Consider the following 25,051-nt stretch of genomic DNA (forward strand, 5'->3'; position numbering starts at 1 on the left):
AAAAATCCACATTTCTTCCTTAGGTATGGTCATCTCTGATAATAAATTGCTATCTGTGGCAATGTTAATTTATATTTTCTGTTTGTCAGTGCAACACTATGAGGATATAATAAACAGAAGAAATTCAGTTCAGGACATTACCTGAGAAGTAGCAAAGTAAGTTAGCCATCTTTCTATGTGGACCGCATACCATCCAGGTAATAGGCATCTTCTCTGCAAAGTCTTCAGGTCAGATGGGGCCCAATGTGCTGTTGTGATAACTTCATAGAAATTAAACCTCAGGGCAGCTGGATCTTCATGTGATCTTTGGTGCTTTAATAAGAAAGTCAATTGTAAAATTAATTTTCTTTATGCCTGCATAGGTATGTGTGCATGTATGTGTTTGATGTGTGGATATATGTGTGTGTCATGTGTCTTTTATTCCAAAAAGAGTAACTAAAAATAATTAATTGACTTTAGAATGAAAAATAAGGTGAAAAGTGCACACTATATTGAAGCCTAGGCATTGGCATATTGTTTATATAGAGTATAAGCCTTCCATATATATCAAGTAGCATTCAGATAAGCCTGTGGTTGTCTTCATGTCTAAAACGTTTAGGTGTAAGACAAGAGACAGAGTACAAGGATTTTCTCCATGGGTCTGATTATAAGTGAAAAGATGTCAGGGACCAGACAGATCAAGCCTGATGAAAAGAGATTTTGATTGGCAGGAGTAGGCTTACATATTACTGTGCTCTTGTTTCATTACAGCCACTCCTGAGGGTTCCGACAATTCCCCAATATCCCTATGTGGCAGGTGCTATGGGTACAGAGAAGGCAGATGTTTATTCATGCTTGTTCAGGTGTCATATTTATGTTGATGTTGCCCAAGGCACTTTGCTTTTACTCTCCCAAGGGTTTCCACCTAACTCTGCTAATTCCTAAATACCAATTCACTACTGCTTTTCAGTACCAAATTCTCTGAATCTTTCACATCCTACCATCATTGGTCAAGCTCAAGAGCCCCACACAAATCAATACAATTTTATAAGCATTTATTAAGATCCTTCCCAGAACAATAACCTGCAATATATTCTAGAGATAAAAAGCTATAGGTAAGACAAAATTGCTGTCTTCAAAGAAATCAAAATCTGGTATGGAAAACAACAGATTAACAGATTGTGATAAAGTCATATATTTGACTAGAGATATAAGTTATTTGCTCTGATAGCCAGACCAATAAGTGATTAGTTCTGAATGAAAGATGAAGGGATCTTTTTTAATGGTTGATGCTTTTGAGCTAAAGTGTAGTGAGAAAGATTTTAATAAGCAGAAAAAAATAAATGTGGAAACTAAGAGAACTTTAAAGTAAATTTGAGTGAGGATGTATGAGGTGTGTGGGAATGGATGAATTGATTTTGCAAGATATCTAAAAGTGAACTTAAAGAAAATTTACTACAGGATAAGGATGGAAGTATATTAGAGCCTGACAGAATTATGTAATAGCAGCCTTTATATATGTTAGAAATAAAAATTGCTAAGAAAGTAAAGATGATTAAGTGGTAAATGGTTAAAGTGTAACTAGTGAGTGGTAGGTTGGTAGAAATAATAATACTTTTGAAGCCTTCTCATAATTGCATACTTATTGACCTTATTTGTAAATGCATTATGCTACATACATAGAGACTACATAGTACATTTAATTAATACAAGGTGTAGAAACAGGGTAACTTGAATGAAGAAATATAAACATACTATGCACGTTAATACAGTAATGCGAACATTTCTACTTTGCACAGTGATAATATGGAATTGTACTTAATCTGCTCTATATTGACTTATACCAGTTTAGCACCAACTTTTTTTTTATATTTATGCAACTAAAAAGATTAGTGTAAAAATATGACCAGAAGTCACACAGAATTGGAAAAAATAGCACTATAGGTTCTCCGTGAGGCCCATCATAAAAATGTGGGGTAGAAATTATAGTGGCAGGTGACATTTGTAGGACTTTCTGAATTATACCTGCTGAGCTTCAAATTTATGGTACTTACTGAATAGACAGGACTGGGTAATAATGCAACGTAAGTAATAGGTTGCATTATTTTGAAATGTACAGCAGGATGGGGACCCTACTCTTAGCAACATAGCAATAAAAAGTATTATCAGAAAAATTATTCATTTCAAATGTGTATGTTCAAAGAATTTACTTGAAGAAGCAGGCATAGATTCTCTCTTTTTAAAAAAAAATAGTTGAATCCATGTGGAAAAAAAAAAGAGATTCATATAAGCTGCTCTAAGTAGTGACCATTTTTTCTGCCAGGAAAATGTGCAACATTTTTCCCCAAGTGTTCACATTCAAAATGTTTCATTAAGGCTTAATAACTCAATATTTTTGTCACGATTGAAAAAAATAAGTTTATCTTGCTTTGCAATATGAATTTTGTTATAGTGAGAAAGACACATTTTTGTATATTAGGGAGTCATTGACTCATGGATTCTAACAATAATTTCTGCATTTTGCTCCCAAAACAAGTGTTCCACTTGAATTCCTAACCACTGGCAATCTCAGTTTGCAGTGTCACGTTTTCCTGTCCATCATTATTTGTTCTTAGCGATATGTTTATTGAAGAAATTTTGAAAAGTCAAGAAAAAGAATAAAGGAAAAAGAAAAATTACTTGTTATTTTACAATGCTATTAAATTTTTTCTTTTAATCTACTTTATTTTGACATTAATTTATGTATGCACTCATATCATTGGGATTTTAGTACATATAGATTATTACCACCTTAAATTCAAGGTCATCAGCTTTAATTAGGCTTTCATTGCAATGGGCAATTTTACATTTCTCTGGTCAACTTTACCTCACCCCTGTAGCAAGATTTCATACCCCCTTTTTTCTCTCCTCAAACCACTGCCTCCCAAATTTCCCCCCTCTTTTCATTAGATTAACTTGTTCTCAACTTTTTAAAGGAAAAAGAGACCATCATAGTCACTTTAATTTCTCTATCCCAGACCTTCAAATTTACCAGCAAGTACATTTATACCCTTTTCTATCCCTTAAGTTTCAATGCAGGGGTTCTTAATAACTCCCGCTGATAGAATTCAGAGGATCTATGAACTTGAATCTTCAAAAAAGTGTCTCTTTATTTTTAGTAACTTCTAAATAAAATTTGGTATGTACTGTACTTGTGATCTTACCACCAATAAAAATCAGTTCTTTTTAATCACATTACAGGTCTTTTAGATATATCAAATGTTTATACTCACCGCTATTTCAAAATTACAGTAGTATTAGCCCCATCATTAGATATTTCCATTTAATGATTTAGTAAATATTTGTTACTGATTTTAAATTACTTTTAATTTAAAATCAGTAAATTTAAATTTGTTTTTAAACAAATTTGATTTTAAATTTGTTACTGATTTTAATTACTTTTCTATATAGTTGTTTCCTTTGTAATACTATGTATTTTAATGCTTTAAAAATATATTTCTGAAATGGGGAACATGGACTCCACCCTACTGCCGGAAGGGTCCCAGCACAAGAAAAGTGAAGAACTCTGGAAATGGAGTGCTTCCCTCCCATCTAAGCTATTTCCTGTAGCCACCCTTCAGATCTCTCAGGATCCTCCCAGGGCTGATTCCCCATTTTCTCTTGGGGGACCTTTAACATCCTTCTTCCTTTGAAAACTTTTCATTATTATTCAAATCACCACCACTATAAACACATCTTCCTTGATCCGCTGTGTCTTGTTTGCTAAAAGTTTCACTTCCCTCCATGTCTTTCAACTGAATGAAAACGGTTTAGCCCTTATTTTGCCTAATTGTCTAATTTCTTAGCAGCTGTTTGACATTGCTGTAACCTCCTTCATTTGGTAGTACTCCTTTCTTGGTATCTGCTGGAACTTTTTGTTACTCCTCTGGCTGTTTTCTCTCTGGCTGCTTCATTCTGTTCTCTACTTTTCTTCTCTGAACCTTCTCCTTAGGCGATTTCACCATTTCTGTGGCTTTTTGCCTCTGATTCACAAATTTCTGTCTCCTGCTCAGACCCTTCCCCACAGTGCCAGCCACCTTTATTGCTGCTTTTGGTGTGACAGTGATGCCATAACCTCATGATTTCCATCTGTGTCACATCTTTAGCCTTCCCCCACCCCTGCACAACACCTGTATCCTTCTTCAGTGCTTCTTTTTCACAGGAATATATGGTTATCATCCAGTTGCCCAGACTGGAAATTTGATTGATCTTTGACACTGTTTTCTCTCCAGGCTCTGTTGATTTTAATCCCTATCTCTTGACACTTTATCCTTCATTTCATTTCTACTTACTATCTTTGTCCTTGCTACTGCCATTTCACAGCAGGACTATTGCAATAGCCTCTACTTGGCTTCTCTGAGTGGTTACTTCTTCCACTCCAATCCATTCTTCAAATAGCAGATAGTATCATGTTTTCTAAAAGGAATTCTGGTAGTTACACACTGGTTTAACATTTTAAAAAGGCTTTCGATGGCTCAAGGAATGGTGGCCACTTGGTTCTCCCACTTGGCTTCTAGCCCCCATCTGCCTCTCAGACTCATCTCCCACAGGTCTCCACCTCAGGTTTTGCTCTCTAACCACATGAACCCTTTCTTTTAGTTCTTTAGCTGTGCTGTGGTTCTTTGCACCCAGGGGACTACACATACTTTCCCTCTGCCCCACTCTCCCTCTACTCTCACTCAGTTAAACCTACTCGTCCATCAGTTTTAAGTCTAAAGTTGACTTCTCTAGAGAGTGCTCTCATAGCACCTCCCATACTTCCTCACAGAGCATTCAAAATTTCTAATTATATACCTTTTTGCTTATTTGATTAATATCTATCCACACATTAGAATGAACACTATGTTTTAATTATCATTCTATGGATTAAAACCATCATGAAATGCTGAAGAATACTCCATTTCGGTGTGACACAATTCTATATTGTTGGATATTTACTTTTCCTTTTGTTATTATGATTAGTACCTCGATGAATAAAAAAGGGATACATATTTTTAATCCTTTTGAGGTTTTCTTATGATTGATTCCAGAAGAGGAATCACAGCACAAAAGTACCTTTACAAACCTTTTGATAACTGTCATCAAATTAGTTTTCAGAAAATATCTCCATATATATCCTTCTATTGGAAAGTTCTAGTACTTTTATCAACACATCCTTGTCAACAGAGAGAACAAGCATGACAATTTTTGCCAAGATGATATTTTAAAAAGTACCATTTTGATTTATATTTTGTTGATCCCTAATTTTTCATGTAAATTATTGTGCGGTTGGATTTGTGTGTGTGTATGTAAATTGTTTATCTATGCCTTTTGCTTGTCTGCTCATTTTTTTACTCAAATATTTATTTAGTTAGTTATTTTTACCAGTTTGCAGGAACTTTTTGTTTTGTTTTTACAAATTAAAGGAACTAAGCCATTTAACATGTATTGCTAAAGATTCTCTACTTAGATAGTAATTTTAATTTTGTTAATTGTGACTGACCAACATTTTACATGTTTATATGGTTCAATCTATTAATTCCTTGATGTGTGATTTTCTTCTGTTATGTTTATGCTTGAAACTCCTTGCCCAAATTGATATCAATTAGATCTTATCAATAGTTCTTATTTCTCATAATTTTTTTTGTTTGTTTAGCTCTTTTAACATTTGACTGTTCAATACATCTGGACTTTACTTTGTTAATTCACCATTGCTTACATTCAAGCTATGACCAAATGCTTTTAATGGTATTTTTCACTGCTTCATACCTGGTACCAAGAGTATGCCCTGTCTGAGGGGTCAATGAGGATGGTGATGATCTTGGCTTTGGGGACCAGAGATGCAGCTCGTTTGGGAGCTTCTTCTGAATGGAAGTAATTAGCACTCTTTTCAAATAGAAAGTCACTTGTAATGTTGGATGGAGTAGGGAAAAATTCCATATACCTGAAGGCAGAGAAAGACAATTAATTAATTTGAGGTCTAATTGATTTCCTGCCATACTATGGATAAGAAATAATTTAAATATTTGACATCCATTTATATCAATTTCTAATTATTGGTGTTATAATAGTCAAAATAGAGACTATTGTGTACACTTTGAATGTAAAAACAATCCCAGGTAGTATTGTTCTAATGGACTAGTTAGGGCAGGGGAAAGAGTGAGATGAAATAGGTAGGTTGTTAAAGAACAGAGGGAAAATCCTTTACATTTGGGTTGATGTTCTGTGCTATCGAAAACCAAAACCAGAAAAATTAGGTTTACCCTTGGCAAACAGCAAATTACACCATATTGCCTAGTAAATATTTTAAATTACTTCATATCTTAGTTAAGAATTTTTCAGACTCTGGGAGGGCTCAGGCCAAGGAGTACTTCACAGAACTTTTGCCGCCAGTGTCCTTGTCCCCGCAGTGAGCCACAGCCACCCCTGCCTCTGCAGGAGACCCTCCAACACTAGCAGCCATGTGGCTGACAGGGTCCTAGTGCTCCGACCGAGTGTCAGGACTGAGCCACTGAGGTGGGAGAGCCGAGTTCAGGACATTGGTCCACCAGAGACCTCCCGGCCCCACGTAATATCAAACAGTGAAAACTTTCCCAGAGATCTCCATCTCAACCCTAAGACCCACCTCCACTCAATGACCAGCAAGCTCCAGAGCTGGACACTCTATGCCAAACAACTAGCAAGACAGGAACACAACCCCACCCATTAGCAGAGAAGCTGCCTAAAATCATAATAAGTTCACAGACACACCAGGTGCATCTGAAAACACATCACCGGACGTGGTCCTCCCCACTAGAAAGACAAGATCCAGCCTCATCCACCAGAACACAGGCACTAGTCCCCTCCACCAGGAAGCCTACACAAACCACTGAACCAACCTTACCAACTGGGGGAAGACACCAAAAACAACAGGAACTATGAACATGCAGCCTGCAAAAAGGAGACCCCAAACACAGAAAGTTAAGCAAAATGAGGAGACAGAAAAACACACAGTAGATGAAGGAGCAAGGTAAAAACCCACCAGACCAAACAAATGAAGAGGAAATAGTATATCTGAAAAAGAATTCAGAGTAATGATAGTAAAGATATCCAAAATCTTGGAAATAGAATGGAGAAAATACAAGAAACGTTTAGAAGGAACTAGAAGAAATAAAGAGCAAACAAACAATGATGAACAACACAATAAATGAAATTAAAAATTCTCTGTAAGGAATCAATAGCAGAATAACTGAGGCAGAAGAAAGTATAAGTGACCTGGAAGATAAAATAGTTGAAATAACTACCGTAGAGAAGAATAAAGAAAAAAGAATGAAAAGAATTGAGGACAGTCTCAGAGACTTCTGGAACAACATTAAACACACCAACATTCGAATTATAGGGGTCTCAGAACAAGAAGAGGTAAAAAAAGGGACTGAGAAAATGTTTGAAAACTTCCCAAATATGGGAAAGGAAATAGTCAAGTCCAGGAAGCAGAGAGTCCCATACAGGATAAATCCAAGGAGAAACACACCAAGACACATATTAATCAAACTATCAAAAATTAAATGCAAAGAAAAAGTATTAAAAGCCACAGTGAAAAGCAACAAATAACAAAAAAAGGAATCCCCATAAGGTTAACAGCTGATCTTTCAGCAGAAACTCTGCAAGCCGGAAGGGAGTGGCAGGACATATTTAAAGTGATGAAAGGGAAAACCTACAATCCAGATTACTCTACCCAGCAAGGATCTCAATCAGACTTGATGGAGAAATTAAAACCTTTACAGACAAGCAAAAGTTAAGAGAATTCAGCACCACCAAACCAACTTTACAACAAATGCTGAAGGAACTTCTCTAGGCAGGAAACACAAGAGAAGGAAAAGACCTACAATAACAGACCCAAAACAATTAAGAAAATGGTAATAGGTACATACATACCGATAACTACCTTAAAAGTGAATGGATTAAGTGCTCCAACCAAAAGACACAGACTGGCTAAATGGATACAAAAACAAGACTGGTATATATGCTGTCTACAGTAGACCCACTTCAGATCTAGGGACAAATACAGACAGAAAGTGAGGGGATGGAAAAAGATATTCCATGCCAACAGAAATCAAAAGAAAGCTGGAGTAGCAATTCTCATATCAGACAAAATAGACTTTAAAATAAAAACTATTACAAGAGACAAAGAAGGACACTACATAATGATCAAGAGATCAATCCAAGAAGAATATATAATAATTGTAAATATTTATGCACCCAACATAGGAGCACCTCAATACATAAGGCAAATGCCAACAGCCATAAAAGGTGAAATCGACAGTAACACAATAAATGTAGGGGACTTTTAACACCTCACTTTCACCAATGGACAGATCATCCCAAATGAAAATAAATGAGGAAGCACAAGCTTTTAAATGATACATTAAACAAGATGGACTTAATTGATATTTATAGGACATTCCATCCCCAAACACTTTCTTCTCTAGTGCACATAGAACATTCTCCAGGATAGATCATATCTTGGGTCACAAGAAAATTGAAATCATATCAAGTATCTTTTCCCACCACAACGTTATGAGAATAGATATCAATTACAGGAAGAAATCTGCAAAAAATACAAACACATGGAGGCTAAACAATACACTACTAAATAACCAAGAGATCACTGAAGAAATCAAAGAGGAAATCAAAAAAATACCTAGAAACAAATGACAATGAAAACACAACAACTCAAAACATATGGGATGCAGCAAAAGCAGGTCTAAGAGGGAAGTTTATAGCAGTACAGTCCATTTCAGGAAACAGGAAACATCTCAAATAAACAACCTAACCTTACATCTAAAGCAATTAGAGAAAGAAGAACAAAGAAACCCAAAGTTAGCAGAAGGAAAGAAAGCATAAATATCAGATCAGAAATAAATGAAAAAGAAATGAAGGAAATGATAGCAAAGATCAATAAAACTAAAAGCTGGTTCTTTGAGAAGATAAACAAAATTGATAAACCATTAGCCAGACTCGTCAAGAAAAAAAGTGAGAAGATTCAACTCAATAGAATTAGAAATGAAAAAGGAAAAGTAACAACTTACTCTCCAGAAATACAAGGATCATGAGAGATTACTACAAGCAACTATATACCAATAAAATGGACAACCGCGAAGAAATGGACAAATCCTTAGAAAAACACAACCTTCCGAAACTGAACCAGGAAGAAATAGAAAATATAAACAGACCAATCATAAGCACTGAAATTGAAACTGTGATTAAAAATCTTCCAGCAGACAAAAGTCTAGGACCAGATGGCTTCACAGGTGAATTCTATCAAACATTTAGAGACGAGCTAACACCTATCTTTCTCAAACTCTTCCAAAATATAGCAGAGGGAGGAACACTCCCAAACTCATTCTACAAGGACACCATCACCCTGATACCAAAAGCAGACAAAGATGTCAGAAAAAAAGAAAACTACAGGCCAATATCACTGATGAACATAGATGCAAAAATCCTCAACAAAATACTAGCAAACAGAATCCAACAGTACATTAAAAGGATCATACACCATGATCAAGTGGGATTTATCCCAGGAATGGAAGGATTCTTCAATACACGCAAAGCAATCAATGTCATAAACCATATTAACAAATTGAAGGAGAAAAATCATATGATCATCTCAATAGATGCAGAGAAAGCTTTCAAAATATTCAACACCTATTTATGATAAAAAACTCTCCAGAAAGGAGACATTCAGGGAACTTACCTCAACATAATCAAGGCAACATATGACAAACCCACTGCCAACATCATTCTCAATGGTGAAAAACTGAAACCATTTCCATTAAGATCAGGAATAAGACAAGGTTGCCCACTCTCACCACTATTATGCAACATAGTTTTGGAAATTGTAGCCACAGCAATCAGAGGTGAAAAAGAAATAAAAGGAATCCAAATCAGAAAAGAAGAAGTAAAACTGTCACAGTTTGAAGATGACATGATACTATGTATATAGAATCCTAAAGATGCTATCAGAAAACTACTAGAGCTAATCAATGAATTTGGTAAAGTAGCAGGATACAAAATTAATGCACAGAAATCTCTTGCATTCCTATACACTAATGATGAAAAATCTGAAAGAGAAATTAAGGAAACACTCCCATTTACCATTGCAACAAATAGAATAAAATACCTAGGAATAAACCTACCTAAGGAGAAAAGCACCCGTAAGCAGCACACTGTAAGACACTGATGAAAGAAATTAAAGATGATACAAACAGATGGAGAAATATACCATGTTCTTGGATGGGAAGAATCAACATTGTGAAAATGACTCTACTACCCAAAGCAATCTACAGATTCAATACAATCCCTATCAAACTACCAATGGCATCCTTCACAGAATTAGAACAAAAAATTTCATAATTTGTATGGAAACACAAAAGATCCCGAAAGCCAAAGCAATCTTGAGAAAGAAAAACAGAGTTGGAGTAATCAGGCTCCCCGACTTCAAACTATACCACAAAGCTACAGTAATCAAGACAGTATGGTACTGGCACAAAAACCAAAATATAGATCAAAGGAACAGGATAGGAAGCCCTGAGATAAACCCATGCACATATGGTCACCTTATTTCTAATAAAGGAGGCAAGAATATACAACAGAGAAAAGACAGCCTCTTCAATACGTGGTGCTGGGAAAACTGGACAGCTACATGTAAAAGAATGAAATTAGATCACTCCCTAACACCATACACAAAAATAAACTCAAAATGGATTGAAGACCTAAATGTAAGGCCAGAAACTATAAAACTCTTAGAGGAAAACATAGGCAGAACACTCTATGACATAAATCACAGCAAGATCCTTTTTGACCCACCTCCTAGAGAAATGGAAATAAAAACAAAAATAAACAAATGGGACCTAGTGAAACTTAAAAGCTTTTTCAGAGCAAAGGAAATCATAAACAAGATGAAAAGACAACCCTCAGAATGGGAGAAAACATTTGCAAACAAAGCAACTGACAAAGGATTAATCTCCAAAATATACAAGCAGGTCATGCAGCTCAATATCAAAAAAAAAAAAAAAAACCCAGTCCATAAATGGGCAGACGACCTAAACAGACATTTCTCCAAAAAAGATATACATATTGCCAACAAACACATGAAAGGATGCTCAACATCACTAATCATTAGAGAAATGCAAATCAAAATTACAATGAGGGGCTTCCCTGGTGGCGCGGTGGTTGAAAGTCTGCCTGCTGATGCAGGGGACATGGGTTCGTGCCCTGTTCAAGGAAGATCCCACATGCCACGGAGTGGCTGGGCCCGTAAGCCATGGCCGCTGAGCCTGCACGTCCGGAGCCTGTGCCCCGCAACGGGAGAGGCCACAACAGTGAGAGGCCCGCGTACCACAAAAAAAAAAAAAAAAAAGTTACATGCACCCCAATGTCCATAGCATGTTATTTACAATTGCCGAGATATGGAAGCAACCTATATGTCCATCAACAGATGAATGGATAAAGAAGATGTGGTATGAATATGCAATGTAATACTATTCAGCTGTAAAAAAGAACAAAGGTTTGCCATTTGCAGCAACATAGATGGACCTGGAGGGCATTATGCTAAGTGAAATAAGTCAGAAAATGACAAATACTGTATGATACACTTACATGTGGAATCTAAAAAATAAAACAAAGTAATGAATATAACAAAAAAGAAGCAGACTTACAGATATGGAGAAGAAACTAGTGGTTACTAGTGGCAGGGGGAGAGAGGCAATATAGGGGTGGGAAAGTGGGAGGTTCAAACTATTGTGTGTAAGATAGGCTCAAGGATGTATTGTACAACACAGGGAATATAGTCAATATTTCATAATAAGCATAAAAGGAAAGCAACCTTTAAAAATTGTATAATTTTTTTAATAGGGAAACTATACAAAATAAATTATTTCTAACTTGAAAAAAAACCCAGAATTTTTCAAGTACCTCACAGGATAGACTGCTAAACTATTTACACCTTTGTGGAAAATTTATATAACAGTTTCCTTTCACAGTTGGTCTCTCAAAATATATTCTTCCCTGTGTCATCCATACTAGATGTAATTAAGGAATTATTCTTATCTTGATTTGTATATATTAAACTTTTATGATATGTTTAAAATTCCTGAGAATAAAATGTGTTCTCTCAAAAAAAAATAGCAAATTTATATTTGCAAACTTGAATGCAAAATTCTTAAATTGAGATTAAAGTGCACAAAAGAGGAAAATCTCAGAACAGCTATAAAATACTAAACTGATTAGGGCATAGTTGCTTTCCTCCTTTTTAACTTCTGCATGATTTGTAGTATGTGTAGCAATGTGAACACATTATAGTCTATCCAGAGTAATTAAGGAGATATTTCCTGCCAGTTGATTCTGTGGTGCCTCGGCAGGTTCACTCTACCATATGCTGTGGGAACATTCCTCTGTGTGTAGATTATGGAATCAATATGTTCAGAAGTTAATTCAGTGCAAGGCGTTAATTATGTGTGTAACCCTCTTTACAGCTCATCACTTCTCTAACCCTCAAATGTTCTAGAAATAAATAATAAGAGCAATGAAGAATTCATATAAGACACTTATTTTCCTCTTTGGCATTTGTTATTATATTTCCCAAATGTGAAGTGGTGAAAAGTGTCATCTATATTCCTGCTTAACAATTTGTGTTCCATTTGAGCTCACAGATAAAATTGCTGCTCTGCTTTCAGTAACTTGCATGCAATTTCAAAATTTATTTAGTCTTTTTAAAGTAAGGTAGCATAGTGATCTCCTAGGTGCAGAGTGGACACGGCTCTACTCAAGATGGGAAGTCAAATCTGCTCACTGGCATCGCCCCTGCCCCCCCCCCAGCTGCATCTTAAAAGAATGAGCCTTTTATGAGGACATATTCACGTGTAATGTTGACATAAGGTTACATGCTACAGAGGTATGCATTGAGGGGAACTTTCCTCAGGGGGGGATGTGGAAATCAGGGCCATATTTTCCTTAGAAAATTGGGATAGAGCTGGAAATATTCCCCAGAGTGAACATCAGTTACAATACCAGGTTTATTCTATTTCAGTTTAGGAAAAATATTGTGATTTTGAAATTATCATAACTTATCAAATACAAAGTAATTTTCCTCTTATACACATGTGTGACTAGCAGTAATATGATTTTGGAAATGCTCTGTTATTGGCATGACAAATATCAGCTTATATTATGATACAACATTTACAGTCTATGTGGTTAATGAAGATACATGTCATGGACTATAAAATAAAACAACCTACTGATTTATTTGTTTTCTCAAGAGTCACTGTGAAGACAAATTATGTATTTAGTTAAAAAAAATTCTAGACACAGTAAAATAATAATATGCTTAAGGAGAATTTTAAATATCCTTATGAATAGTGCTGATGAAAAATATTCCATAATCCTCTTTATTCAATCATAATAATTTACCAGAAAAATATTATCATTATTGCACTGTCCAAATCAAATTATAGGCAACACTGATTAAATATATCATTATAAATTAATCTCTAATTCACTATGGTAGAATTGAACATACATTTATTCTGTAATTATGTAGATGCCATGCATACATCTATAATTGCTCAGCTGTGAACGAGCATGTGTTAATAATGGACTTTACTTTTTGTTATTTTTCTTACCAGTCAATTCCCTTGTGGTAGTTGTTGCCATTAAAGAATTGGACTTCTTCAAATGTTTTGGGGCTGGGGAGATTGCTGATGATGGAAGGGTGCATAAGAAGAAATAAATAAAGTGCTGTTGTTCCTATTACAAAACAGGAGGCAACAGGTTATACAGCAATAAAAGAAGAGACATATATTGTAACAAAATTTTTGCTCAAAAGTTAATATGCAAAAGACCAAATCATTCCAGTATCAAAATGATTTCCTTAAAATCAGTTGAGTGCATTTCATGTGGCAATGATTTGTGTTCTTATATTAGTCTTCATGATTCTATTGACCTAAACACTTCATTTAATATGAGGACATAGTCAAAGTCAAGCAGACTGGTAGATAATACAGCTAGGGGAGAACTTCAGAAATCAGGTGGTTCAATTTCCCTCCTGGAGTCGGATGAGTGGCAAAAGTATCAAAGACATCGAGCACAATACCTGAACCTCAATTAATATTATATTCAGATCAATTAAATCAAACTATTCAAAAGATGTTGACCTGTGCAACTCTGTACAAGTTGCTGTAGTAATGATTGACGATAAATCTTGATAAGAAAAATACATTTGCTGGCCTCGATAGACTTAAAGTGTATCTGTGGACTTGAGTCAAGTAAACAGGTAATTGCAGCGTAGTGAGGGAGGTTCCATGATAAGAGCAGAGTGTGTTTCTAATACCTGAGAAAATGGGTGATTTATACTTGGGACGTCAGTGAAGACTTCCAGGAGGAAGCATTTTTTAAGGTTGTACCTTAAAAACATGTTTCCAGTAAGGCTGAAAGAGGAGTGCAGGATTCTGGAAGGCGGCCAGTTGAATGTTCTACCCTGACAAGATGGGACAATCAAGTCTGATAGCTGAGACACTAGGCTAAACAGACTGGCTAATAGAACCCACTGAGTGTACATATCACAGAAGGCACAAATGTCACCTCTAAACCTGAGTCAGGTCAGGTACTGAGGACCACAGCAGGAAGGGTCATGAAGGGACAGGCTCTCATAAATCAAAACTTCCCTCATGGAAAAGGTTCTTTCTTTTGTAACGTGTTGCACCCAGGAGATTTTGTTGGATTTCCCAGCCCTAGGAGAGCTTGGAATGAACTACACAAGAGGGCTGGCACAACAAAAATGATAGTAGCTGGGGATCTGGAAGCAGAGAAGATCATCAGAGAATTGTGTATATAAAGGAAAGTAACAACAGATCTTGGGGGACCTAAGAAATCCAGAATGGGTGGCTCCTAGTGAAATGTGAGGACAAAAATTAATAAATGCCCTTAAGGAGATTTAATTACTAATTGAAAAACATGTTTAAAATGAACAAATATGGAATCGAATTATATAAAAGTAACAAAAAATATTAAAGGAGTCAGAACTGGTTAAGAACTAAATTAGAGGCCCGAACTACAGAAGAACTATCTCAAACACACTGAAAAATTTAGACATGAAAGTTATGGGGGGCAATAGCAGTCCTGAAGAACTGATCTGATTTTCTCCTGAAAATAAAAGGAGTTCAACAAGGAGAAAATGTGAGAGGAGGAACAAAAATCTTCCAGGGAGAGGAAATCAATTAGAGGTGGAGTAGTATAGAAGAGCAGCTGGAAGGGAACAGGGAATCCAGAAGGTTTCTTTCTAAATACTTTTTAGAATGGGGCCTACATAAAAATATTTAATTGATGATGAGAAAGAAGCTTGTGTTTGTGTGAGAGAGAGAGACAGAGAAAGACAGAGACAGAGAGGGAGATTTTTGAGACACACAAGAGCTGAAAATATTAACAGGTTAACATCCCTGAGATGTCGAGATTGGATGGATCCAGGGCAAAGATATAGGGATATTTTTGAATTATTGCTGAATATTTTAAAATGAATACTCTATAACCTCATTTGGTAGCATGTACAAATGTTTAGCCACCCTGATGGTCACAGAATTGCACCCAGAGCTCCCCTGGGCTACAGAAAGTCAAAGCCTTTATGCTCTGAGCCATACACCTTCACACTGCCAGAAGCAGGAGGGATGTCGGGAGGCCTCTGAGAGGAAGGAAGGAGAAAGCAATTTCAGCCAGGGACAGTAGACACATGGCTTGATGTTCATATGATCAGCCATAAAATCTGGGTCCATGGGCTCAAAATGTATATTTACTTTATTATTGCCTGTGCTTTCATCTATCCTTGACATTCATTTTTATCCACTGTCTTTGATATAAATATTTTGTAGAGGAAGTTTCTCACACGTTGTAATGCTGTAAGAGAAACTTTGTTCTATTTTGCGTATAATCAACTTCTTTTTAGTTTTACCAGAGTAAATGTACCAGGGTAAGTCAGTCAAATTGTGAGAAATCAATATTGACAATGGGAAATCTGATCTTCTAGAAGATTTAAGGCCAATGAATTATGCTTTCAGAACTATTGTGCTAAACTTAACCCTTTTGGAAATCCTCTCCTACCCTAGTGATATCAAAATCACATGACCTAGAATCATGAAGAATGCCCATGTGTCCACAGGATTCTAGTAGGACTACGGTGTCAACTTTGAGTGCCTTAAACCCAGGCCTACCCCACTCCCTGTCAATCCCCATTCACTGCCCCACTTTTAGCTGATAGAAATTTTTTCCAGGATTCAGCAATGAGGTGGGATATTTCATCTTTCCATTCTCACCTCAGAACAACTGAGCAAATAGGGGTTTGAGGACCACTTTTATATCTCATGTTTATTGCAAGGGATGCATGGGTCAGGTTTAAGTTATTTAAAGACAACTTTACATTAAAGGCCAGGTTCTTAGCATTTATCTGTGCCCATTCTCCAGGGAATTTGCAGCCTCTGACAGGGAGTTTTGCCAACAGAAGCAATAGGAGAACAAATGAAGACTTCAGACTTCTATGACTGAATGGATTTTAAGAATTATCACAATCATTTTCACACTAAGATAGCATTTTCATAGCATATAAAATATTATCATCCAATTCCTTTAACTTGTTTGTTTGTCTTGGGAAGACCAAAACCAGCTAAAAGCTTTATCATTTCCATACTGGTAGGTCAAATATTAAAATCTAAAAGTGTAAGTTATTGTCTGTAAATACAAACAGCAAAGAAGAAAACTAGATCTTTTCTTACTAACCTGTAGTGTTCTAGCAGATCTAAGAAGTAGTAATATTCAGTGACAAATGATAGAGGATATGACTTAAATTTTTAGCATGATTTTACAACATAGGAATGTTTTGTTTCTTTAGTAGTCATTCCAGTGTTAGAACTGCTGTGAGGGAGTTGGTAGAAAATTAATGCACATTTTAAACAATAACAACAACAAAAGTGGTATATCTGAAAATATGTGCTGCTTTTTTCCCTCCCTGCACATGTAACTTATTATTGTAATACAAGTTATATTCATGGAGGAAGAAAAGATTTCAACAACAAATATCTAATAGTCTGGAAAATTTGCCCACAACCTTTAAAATGGTCTACATGCTTGTATTATAAATATCTTCATCTAGGCCAGTCTTATTTATTGTGACTGTTTGTTTTGTGTTATGGTTTTTGTACTCACTGATGAAAGTGCTTCTAGCCAAAGTTGTGAATTCAAAATACAGCAACTCAATAAAAAGTTTAATTAATCAGGACATGAGCAAAGTATATAAAGCTCTCACATGCTGAAGAAAGTATAAAATGTTCTAATTGAAAGTGTCATCTCATGGGTGAAATACCAATGAAAGCCATCCTTCAGCTCTTTTACTACATTCTTATACACTTGTCCTTCAGCACATGAGAAAATATCAAGGGAAAAAAAATGCCTGATGAGCCATAGGTGTATCAGAAAATAAGTCTAAACCGTATTCATACATAATGATTATCTGGAAAACAAACTACACAGGTAGAATATTTGAAGGTAATAATGACAGTGGTTCTGAAAAATAAATCAGTTCAAGGTTGATATGCAGTGTAAAATAATTTGAATCAAGCCAAAGCCCTTTTTTATAACTTAATTCAGGAGTTAATTAGGCATAGCCACAAAAAGTAGAAATTAAAAATCAGATATCACAACTGTGATATATAAGCTGCAAGTTGTCAAAAATGTGATGTCTGGGGCTTCCCTGGTGGCTCAGTAGTTGAGAGTCCGCCTGCCGATGCAGGGGACACGGGTTCATGCCACGGTCCGGGAAGATCCCACATGCTGCGGAGCGGCTGGGCCCGTGAGCCATTGCTGCTGAGCCTGCGCGTCCGGAGCCTGAGCTCCGCAACAGGAGAGGCCACAACAGTGAGAGGCCCACGTACCGCAAAAACAAACAAAAAAACAAACAAACAAACAAAAATGTGATGTCTGTTGAACAGTTTTTAAATTGATAGATAAAACTTTAGCCCATAAGTCTAATTAAATGAGCAACTGTAGGGTCTCTTTGAGGATCATGGCATAAAGATGATCCACAGGGATGAAGAACAATTCAAATAATGAACTTGCATGGGTGTCTAAATATTTCACAAAGCCAAATAATCAAATACCATGTGACCATGTGTTTCATGACCAGAAAAAAAAAAAAAAAAGAATGTAAACAGCACAGTTGGCTGTTCTTACCTGTTTTTTGTGGCCCAATTACAAGGAATTTTGGTAAGTGGTCACAAGTTTTCTCTCTGGACCAGATGTCTTTGTGTCTTTTATCATCACATGGATTCTGCAAGAAGGAAGAATAATGAATCTTACTGTGTAATGAATGCCTAGCTCTGTTCCATAAAAATTGTTCAAAAGACAGGATCAACTTCTTGCCTGATACCCTAGAACTAGGAGTTAGACCTTGTTCTTGTTCTGGTTCTTTGGTTTCTAAATTGGCACCTTCCTTTCCCTCATGGTTAGAGCTCAGCATCAAGTCGCTCCTGCCGTCATCCTTCTGAGCCTTGGCTACGTTCTAACTGCTGAGATTCCACTCTGTCTCTGAATTCATGTTTTACTTCAGTACACCTGAGCCTTAACTTGTCTCTACCTGGTTTGAATGTAGTTTCTCAGTTTTCTGTGCTCTGCCCTAATCGTTTCTATTTTTTTTTTTTTCCCCAGTGGCTTGAAAGCCATCCTTCCACTCCAAACTTGGCCAACTTTTCCTTTCCTTTTCACACTATGTGCTATTCTCTGCTGATCCAGATAATCTCTTAGTTTGGCCCTACCCCACAAGCAGATACCATGAGATCATTATTTCTAGCCCCTACTTCCCTCCTGAACTCTAGACCAATATTTTAAATTGAATATGTGTCACTGTTGTATAGATATGGTGAGGAAATGCCAGACCTAACATAGCCATCTGTCCAATTTTATCCCCATCTCAACATTCTTCTGTGATGCTCTCCATTCCATTCAAGTGACCAGATTCATCATCCAATTCATGACACTTCTGAGAATTAAAAGAGCCCTTAAATGAAAGTGTACAATTTTTGAAATATCTATTGACTGACAAATTGGTTTTATTATATTGGTAATGAAATTAATAATTATATTCAAAAATCATTTTTACAAATAAAATTCTTTCTAAAAATATGTTGACCATTAAAACAATTATAATTTTACATTTATTATTCAAATATTAAAAATAGCATAAGATGAATAATCATTTATGGTTCACATTTATATACTTTAATCAGTTTTTTAGCCATATCTTCTCTAATATCATGTCAGGGGCCTATTACCTTTGCTGGGTTTTCAAAGCCCAGTGGTCTGGAGCATGCTGGGACATGCCCTCCAAGGTACAGGCTGTGTTATTGTACTTTGCAACTCTTACTACTAAGATAGAAGCACAGTGCTGGATGGGCTTCTTTGGGTTTTGGATGCAGCATTTTTTTTTTTGTCCTAGGAATTATTGCTCTGAGTCACCGACCAGATGATGCAGAAACCTGCTAATTTTGAGTGGAACCCAGAAAAAGAAAGAACCCTATAAGAGGTAAGACTGAGGTTCAAGCAGCCCTCCCACTTGGGCCATACATCCTGCCAGACCCATGGTACCATGGCATCTATGGTATAAAATGACACCAAAGAGAGTTTTGGTCAAGTCCCACAAGAGAATCACAGTGTACTCCCCTAAGGTTCTGCAGCAAGGCGTTGCTGGGCCCTGGAAGAGATAATGCTTGTCATGGATTTTCAAAGTGATCATGTGGCCATTAATTGGCCATCATAAGCTGAGTATTGACAGACCAACCAAGTCATAAGTTCAAGTGTACCCAGTAGCAATTCATTGTAAGATGGGGTGGTGCATCCAGAACTGATTTCAAGAAGATACAAAAGCTATAAGTTAACTTCATAAACAAGTGCCCAGACCCCATGTCACCTATCACTGTTCCACTCATGCCTCTATATCAGCTCATTCTTATAGTTTCATGGAAGGTCCTCTATAACCTGCTGATGAAGAGGGGGAAACCCTAGCTTGGTTTGTAGGTAGGTTGACCCATATGTTGGTAGAAGCCTAAAGTGGACTGCAGCTGCCCTACAGGCCCATTCAGGGAGGTTCCTAAAAACAAATGGTTAAGGGAAAGTGTCCAATTGGCAAAGTTCTGGACAGTGTCTCTGGCCATCCACATTTTTGCAAATAGACTAGTAGCCCAAGGTAAGGGTATAGTGGACTAATAAGCAGTGATGAATGGGTTAGCCAAGGAACTTAAAGGAGCAAGACAGGAATATTAGGGCTACTAAGTTCTAGGGAAGAGGCAGGTGGATGGACCTGTGATAGTGACCCAAACGTGTGATAATCTTTGTATTGCCCATTGATGTACACCAGAGAGCATCCAATGTAGAAGTGCTGAGCAACCAAGCAGTCACGATTTAGCCAGTTCCCAGCACTCCCACATGCCATGTAACCTCTGTTCTCAACCAACCCAGTGCTGAAGCAATGGGCTTATGAATGGAGAAGCTGTGGTAGCAAGATGGAAGCCATTCCTGGGCTTCCTTCCCCCAAGTCTGCTTTAGTTACAGCTGCTGCTGAATACCTGACGTGTCAGTAACAGAGGCCAGTTCTACGTCCCAGAAATAGCACTCTTCTACCACTTAGTAGAAAACGGATTATGTTGGACACTTCCATCCTTCAAAGGGCAGTGACTCATCCTGATCTCACCTGACACATATTCAGAGTATGAATTTACCTTCTCTGCTTACATAGCCTTAGCCATCATCACTATGCAAGGCCTCATGGAGTGTCTGACTCATTGACACGGTATCTCACATAATATTGCTTCAGGTAAAGCGACCACTCTTGACAAAGTGAAGTGTGATAGTAGGCTTCTGCCCATGGGAGTCAGTGGTCCTATCACGCCTCACTATCCAGAGCTGATGGCCTGATAGAGTGGTGAAAGACCGCATGAAAGATACAGTTGAAGTACCAGCTTGGAGATACACTGTACTTCTTTTTTTGCGGTACGCGGGCCTCTCACTGCTATGGCCTCTCCCGTTGCGGAGCACAGGCTCCGGATGCGCAGGCTCAGCGGCCATGGCTCACGGGCCCAGCCGCTCCGCGGCATGTGGGATCTTCCCAGACTGGGGCACGAACCCGCGTCCCCTGCATCGGCAGGCAGACTCTCAACCACTGCGCCACCAGGGAAGCCCACACTGTACTTCTTAAATCAAAAGCTGTTGGTTGGTGCTGTGTCTCCAAAGGGTAGTGTAGCTGTGTCTAGGAATTAAGGAGTAGACGTAGGAGTGGACCCATCCACCATCATTTCTAATGGCTTAATTAGAGAATTTGTGCTTTCCATCTCCACAACTTTAAGGTCTATTGGTCTAGGAGTTCTGGTTCCCAGAGGAGAGATGCTTTAGTGTGGATCACCACACTAAAAGTTGCAGCTTGTACCCATTCACTTTGGCTTTCTTGTGCCAGTAGACCATCAGGCATGGAAATGAGTTACCATCCTGATAGGGACAATTGACTCTGATCATCATGAGATGTAGAACAGCTATTATACAGGGAGAAATATCTTTGGCACTCACATAATTCACTAGGTTACTTGTTGATACTTCCGTGCCCAATTTTAATAATTGAGAAAGCAGAGCCACCACAGCCTGATTAGGGTTGGGCTGGGCACCAGATCAGAGTCTACCACAGTGCACTCCGTGCTTCACAAATTAAGTTATCTTTATCCAGGCACAGGCTTCCTCTGTCATAATTCCTAGGGAAATTTACAAGAAAAGAATTAGTGAGACAAACTAGAACTGTTGCTACTGCAGTTGGTCCTGAGACTGTACCTGACCCACAGGGCCAGCCATCTAGACCAGCAGAAGTGCTAACCACAGGTGGGGGAAATCCAGAATAGGGGATAGAGGTGGGAGAAACTGCACTGGTTTCAGCTTTGGAGCCAACTGCAGCAACAAGGTTGCAGTTTCTCCTAATGACCTTCCTCTTATAGGTTTCCCCAGGAATAATGCTCACGACTGTGGAAAAATTGTTCCTGGGTGAATCAGTGCAATGTGAGAAGCAAGTATAGCTATGTGGTACAAGGTATGGACAGGGGTGTGTGGCGGACTGAGTGCTCTTTCCTCCACTGAAGGAAAAACCCTATCTCTGGCCAATGCAACACCTTATCCCCATTCCCACCCCACTTCCGCCCCCAGCTGGGGAGATTGAGTATTGCCCTTGGCCAATAGGAGCTACCCGACAGGAAGTCGTGCATCCCCTCCCGACACTCCAGAGGTGGCCCGTGTCCAGTGACTGACTGATACAGGGGTGTAAAAGCCTGATCAGCTTGCTTCAAGGTGAGACAACTAGTGTAATTAGCTCTCTCCCTGCAGATCCAGTCAGTCAAGGATCCAGACTTTTCCTAAGACCACATCCACGCTCTGCTTTTTCCTGTTCTACATTTTCCCTTATAAGCTTTTCCTGAAAGCGCTTCCTCAATAAATCATTGAACCAGAGCCCTATCTCAGAATTGATCCCAGTGCACTTTCCATTACCATCTTCCGTTGGAAGAAGAACAGAGTGCAATATAGAGAGACCAGTTATGTAGGCATTGTGTGAGAATTCGCCTTGCAAAAGGTTAGGCTATATATCTTGGATTTCTTGCTGAATTCATCTATAGAAACTGTGATAAAAGGAGTTAATTACAAGCCATTAAACTCAACATTTCTTATTTTACATAAAAATGAAATTTTATTTTATTTTTACTGGTGTCTCTGTTTTCTGCATCTTTCATTCAGTGTTCAATCGCCAATCCTCTTGTGGTCTAGCTTCAGCTTAACTCTCTAAACGTAATTTTCACTGGAGCACAGAAGGCTAAACTATCTTGTCTCCTTTTCTTCCTTCAGTAACAGAGCATCCTCTTGTTCAGTCTCTGGGTTCTCAGCTACAGACTATATTTCACAGTGTCTCTTGAATTTAGCTTTCTTCCTATGAATCATTTCAGTTTAAGGAAAGGGAGCCAAAAGGACGTAAAGTATCTTCTTAAGGATAAACTTGCTCTCCCTAGATTTTTCCTTTCCTATTTACTGCCAGCTCTAAAATGGCTACAATTGCAGCATGTGCCTTGGACTCAGAGGTGGAAGCCATACATATGTTGAATACCTGCCAACCTGGGGCCCTGGATAATCATGTGGAACGGAGCTGTCTAACTCCCGTAGACTGCTTGCCCATTTTTAGACAGTTGTATGAGGGAGAAATACATTTCTACTTTATTTAGCCACTGTAGTTTTGGAGTGTCATCATTATAGCAACATTGCCTATATTCTCACTCAATGTGTTTCAAAGCACTTTTGCGAGAAGGTAAAAAAAAAAACTTGTGTCAGAATGTCAATTACTGCACTGCATGCTTCAACAAGAACATCCTGCTACAGGAAAAAAAGAAGATTCCAGATGATGCAACCAGCTGCTTAGTGGTATAGATTGTTTATATGTTGGCACAAACTTCTTATCTCATGGCGAATCAGCAACAAATAATTCAAGCCTGTTCGTGGACCACACTTTGAGTAGCACTGCTGTGAATTAACAACTGCCAACACCAACCTAAAGCTTCAGTTCTACTGTGTTCCCTACTATAGATATACCTGCACCTGAATCTTTGAATTATTTATCTTTCTGTGCAATGCTCTTATTTTTTCCCCCACAATACGGAGTCAAAATCTTGCCAGTTCTTCTTGCTGAAGCTAATATCCACCATAAACCTTTCCTATTTATTTTGGAGGGGCAGCATAGCCCAGTTGTTAAGAGTGTGAGCTCAGGAGAGAGACTGTCTGTGTCTTAAGGAATTGTCCTAAACTCTCTGGACCTCAGATTCCTATAATAAAAAATAATGATTGATATTATCTACCTTGCATATAGGTATATATATGCATAAGTATAAATAGATTGCATAAATATATTAAATGAGGGTCTTCCCTGGTGGCGCAGTGGTTGAGAGTCCGCCTGCCGATGCAGGGGACGCGGGTTCGTGCCCCGGTCCGGGAAGATCCCACGTGCCGCGGAGCGGCTGGGCCCGTGAGCCATGGCCGCTGAGCCTGTGCGTCCGGAGCCTGTGCTCCGCAACGCGAGAGGCCACAACAGTGAGAGGCCCGCGTACCGCATAAAAAAAAAAAAAAAAAAGAAAACAAACAAACAAAATATATATATATATATTAAATGAGTTAATATATTTTAAATGATTAAATCGTGCTCTTTGAAAGAAAATGCTTATTCTGTAATCCCACATTAACTTTTTTCTTTCCTTTGCCTAGATTAGTTAGGCAGTTGGAGCAGCAGAAGGAGATTACTCTTGCTGATGGACGGGTTTCTTGCAGATAGCCATGCTGAGAGCTGACTTCCTGGTGCTTGTCAGAAGCACCAGCACCTAAGGTGCCCCTCCTCACAGCCAGATGGCTAGACTTCTGGGATACCCGATAAGGAAATGGCTTGGAGTTTCTTCAGGCAAACCAGAAGCTGTGGGCTGTCTTACCAGATGACCCAAAGACTCCTATATAATCCTAATTCAGTTTATTTCTGGATATTCTTGCCATATGGCTACTGCACCTCTCCAATTCATTGTTTTAGCACTTGTCATCCTTCAGGGCTCAATTCAAATATCACCCCACATGAGATGTCTTCCCTGATGAGCAGAGCCAAAGCACTTCCTTTTGTTCCTGTCTTTCTATAACAGCTTCCTGCCGTATTTTCTTCACTGCATTTCAGTACCTGAAATTATTTTATTCAAGGATGTGTTTCTAGTAATAGTATATAATATGAAAACTAATAGTATAGTTGTATCTATAATAATTATATTCAACTAGAACGTAAGTGCTCTGAAGAGAAAACCTCTTGTCTTTTTTTTTTAATAGATTTTATTTATCTATTTATTTTTGGCTACTTTGGGTCTTCATTGCTGCTCATGGGCTTTCTCTAGTTGCGGCGATTGGGCTTCTCATTGTTGTGGCTTCTCTTGTTGTGGAG

General features: G+C 37.9%; 1 protein-coding gene across 2 annotated transcripts in view; it reads right to left on the reverse strand.

Annotated features, from left to right (window-relative positions):
- The window catches only part of LOC113619042 (bifunctional heparan sulfate N-deacetylase/N-sulfotransferase 4), a 289,667-nt gene that overhangs the window by 21,054 nt on the left and 243,562 nt on the right, over positions 1–25,051 (reverse strand). Inside the window, exons 8-11 of one of the 2 annotated variants that reach the window (XM_027103592.1) lie at positions 18,250–18,346; positions 13,662–13,785; positions 5,767–5,941; positions 142–312 (exon numbers count right to left, since the gene is read on the reverse strand). In XM_027103592.1, coding sequence (XP_026959393.1) covers positions 142–312; positions 5,767–5,941; positions 13,662–13,785; positions 18,250–18,346 — 567 coding nt within the window. The remainder of the gene's footprint in view (positions 1–141; positions 313–5,766; positions 5,942–13,661; positions 13,786–18,249; positions 18,347–25,051) is intronic. The other variant, XM_027103593.1, reaches the window with a different exon arrangement.

This window comes from Aethalodelphis obliquidens, unplaced genomic scaffold, assembly GCF_003676395.1.
Source record: "Aethalodelphis obliquidens isolate GAN/ISIS:26980383/991018 unplaced genomic scaffold, ASM367639v1 scaffold6, whole genome shotgun sequence".
Classification (NCBI taxonomy): domain Eukaryota; kingdom Metazoa; phylum Chordata; class Mammalia; order Artiodactyla; family Delphinidae; genus Aethalodelphis; species Aethalodelphis obliquidens.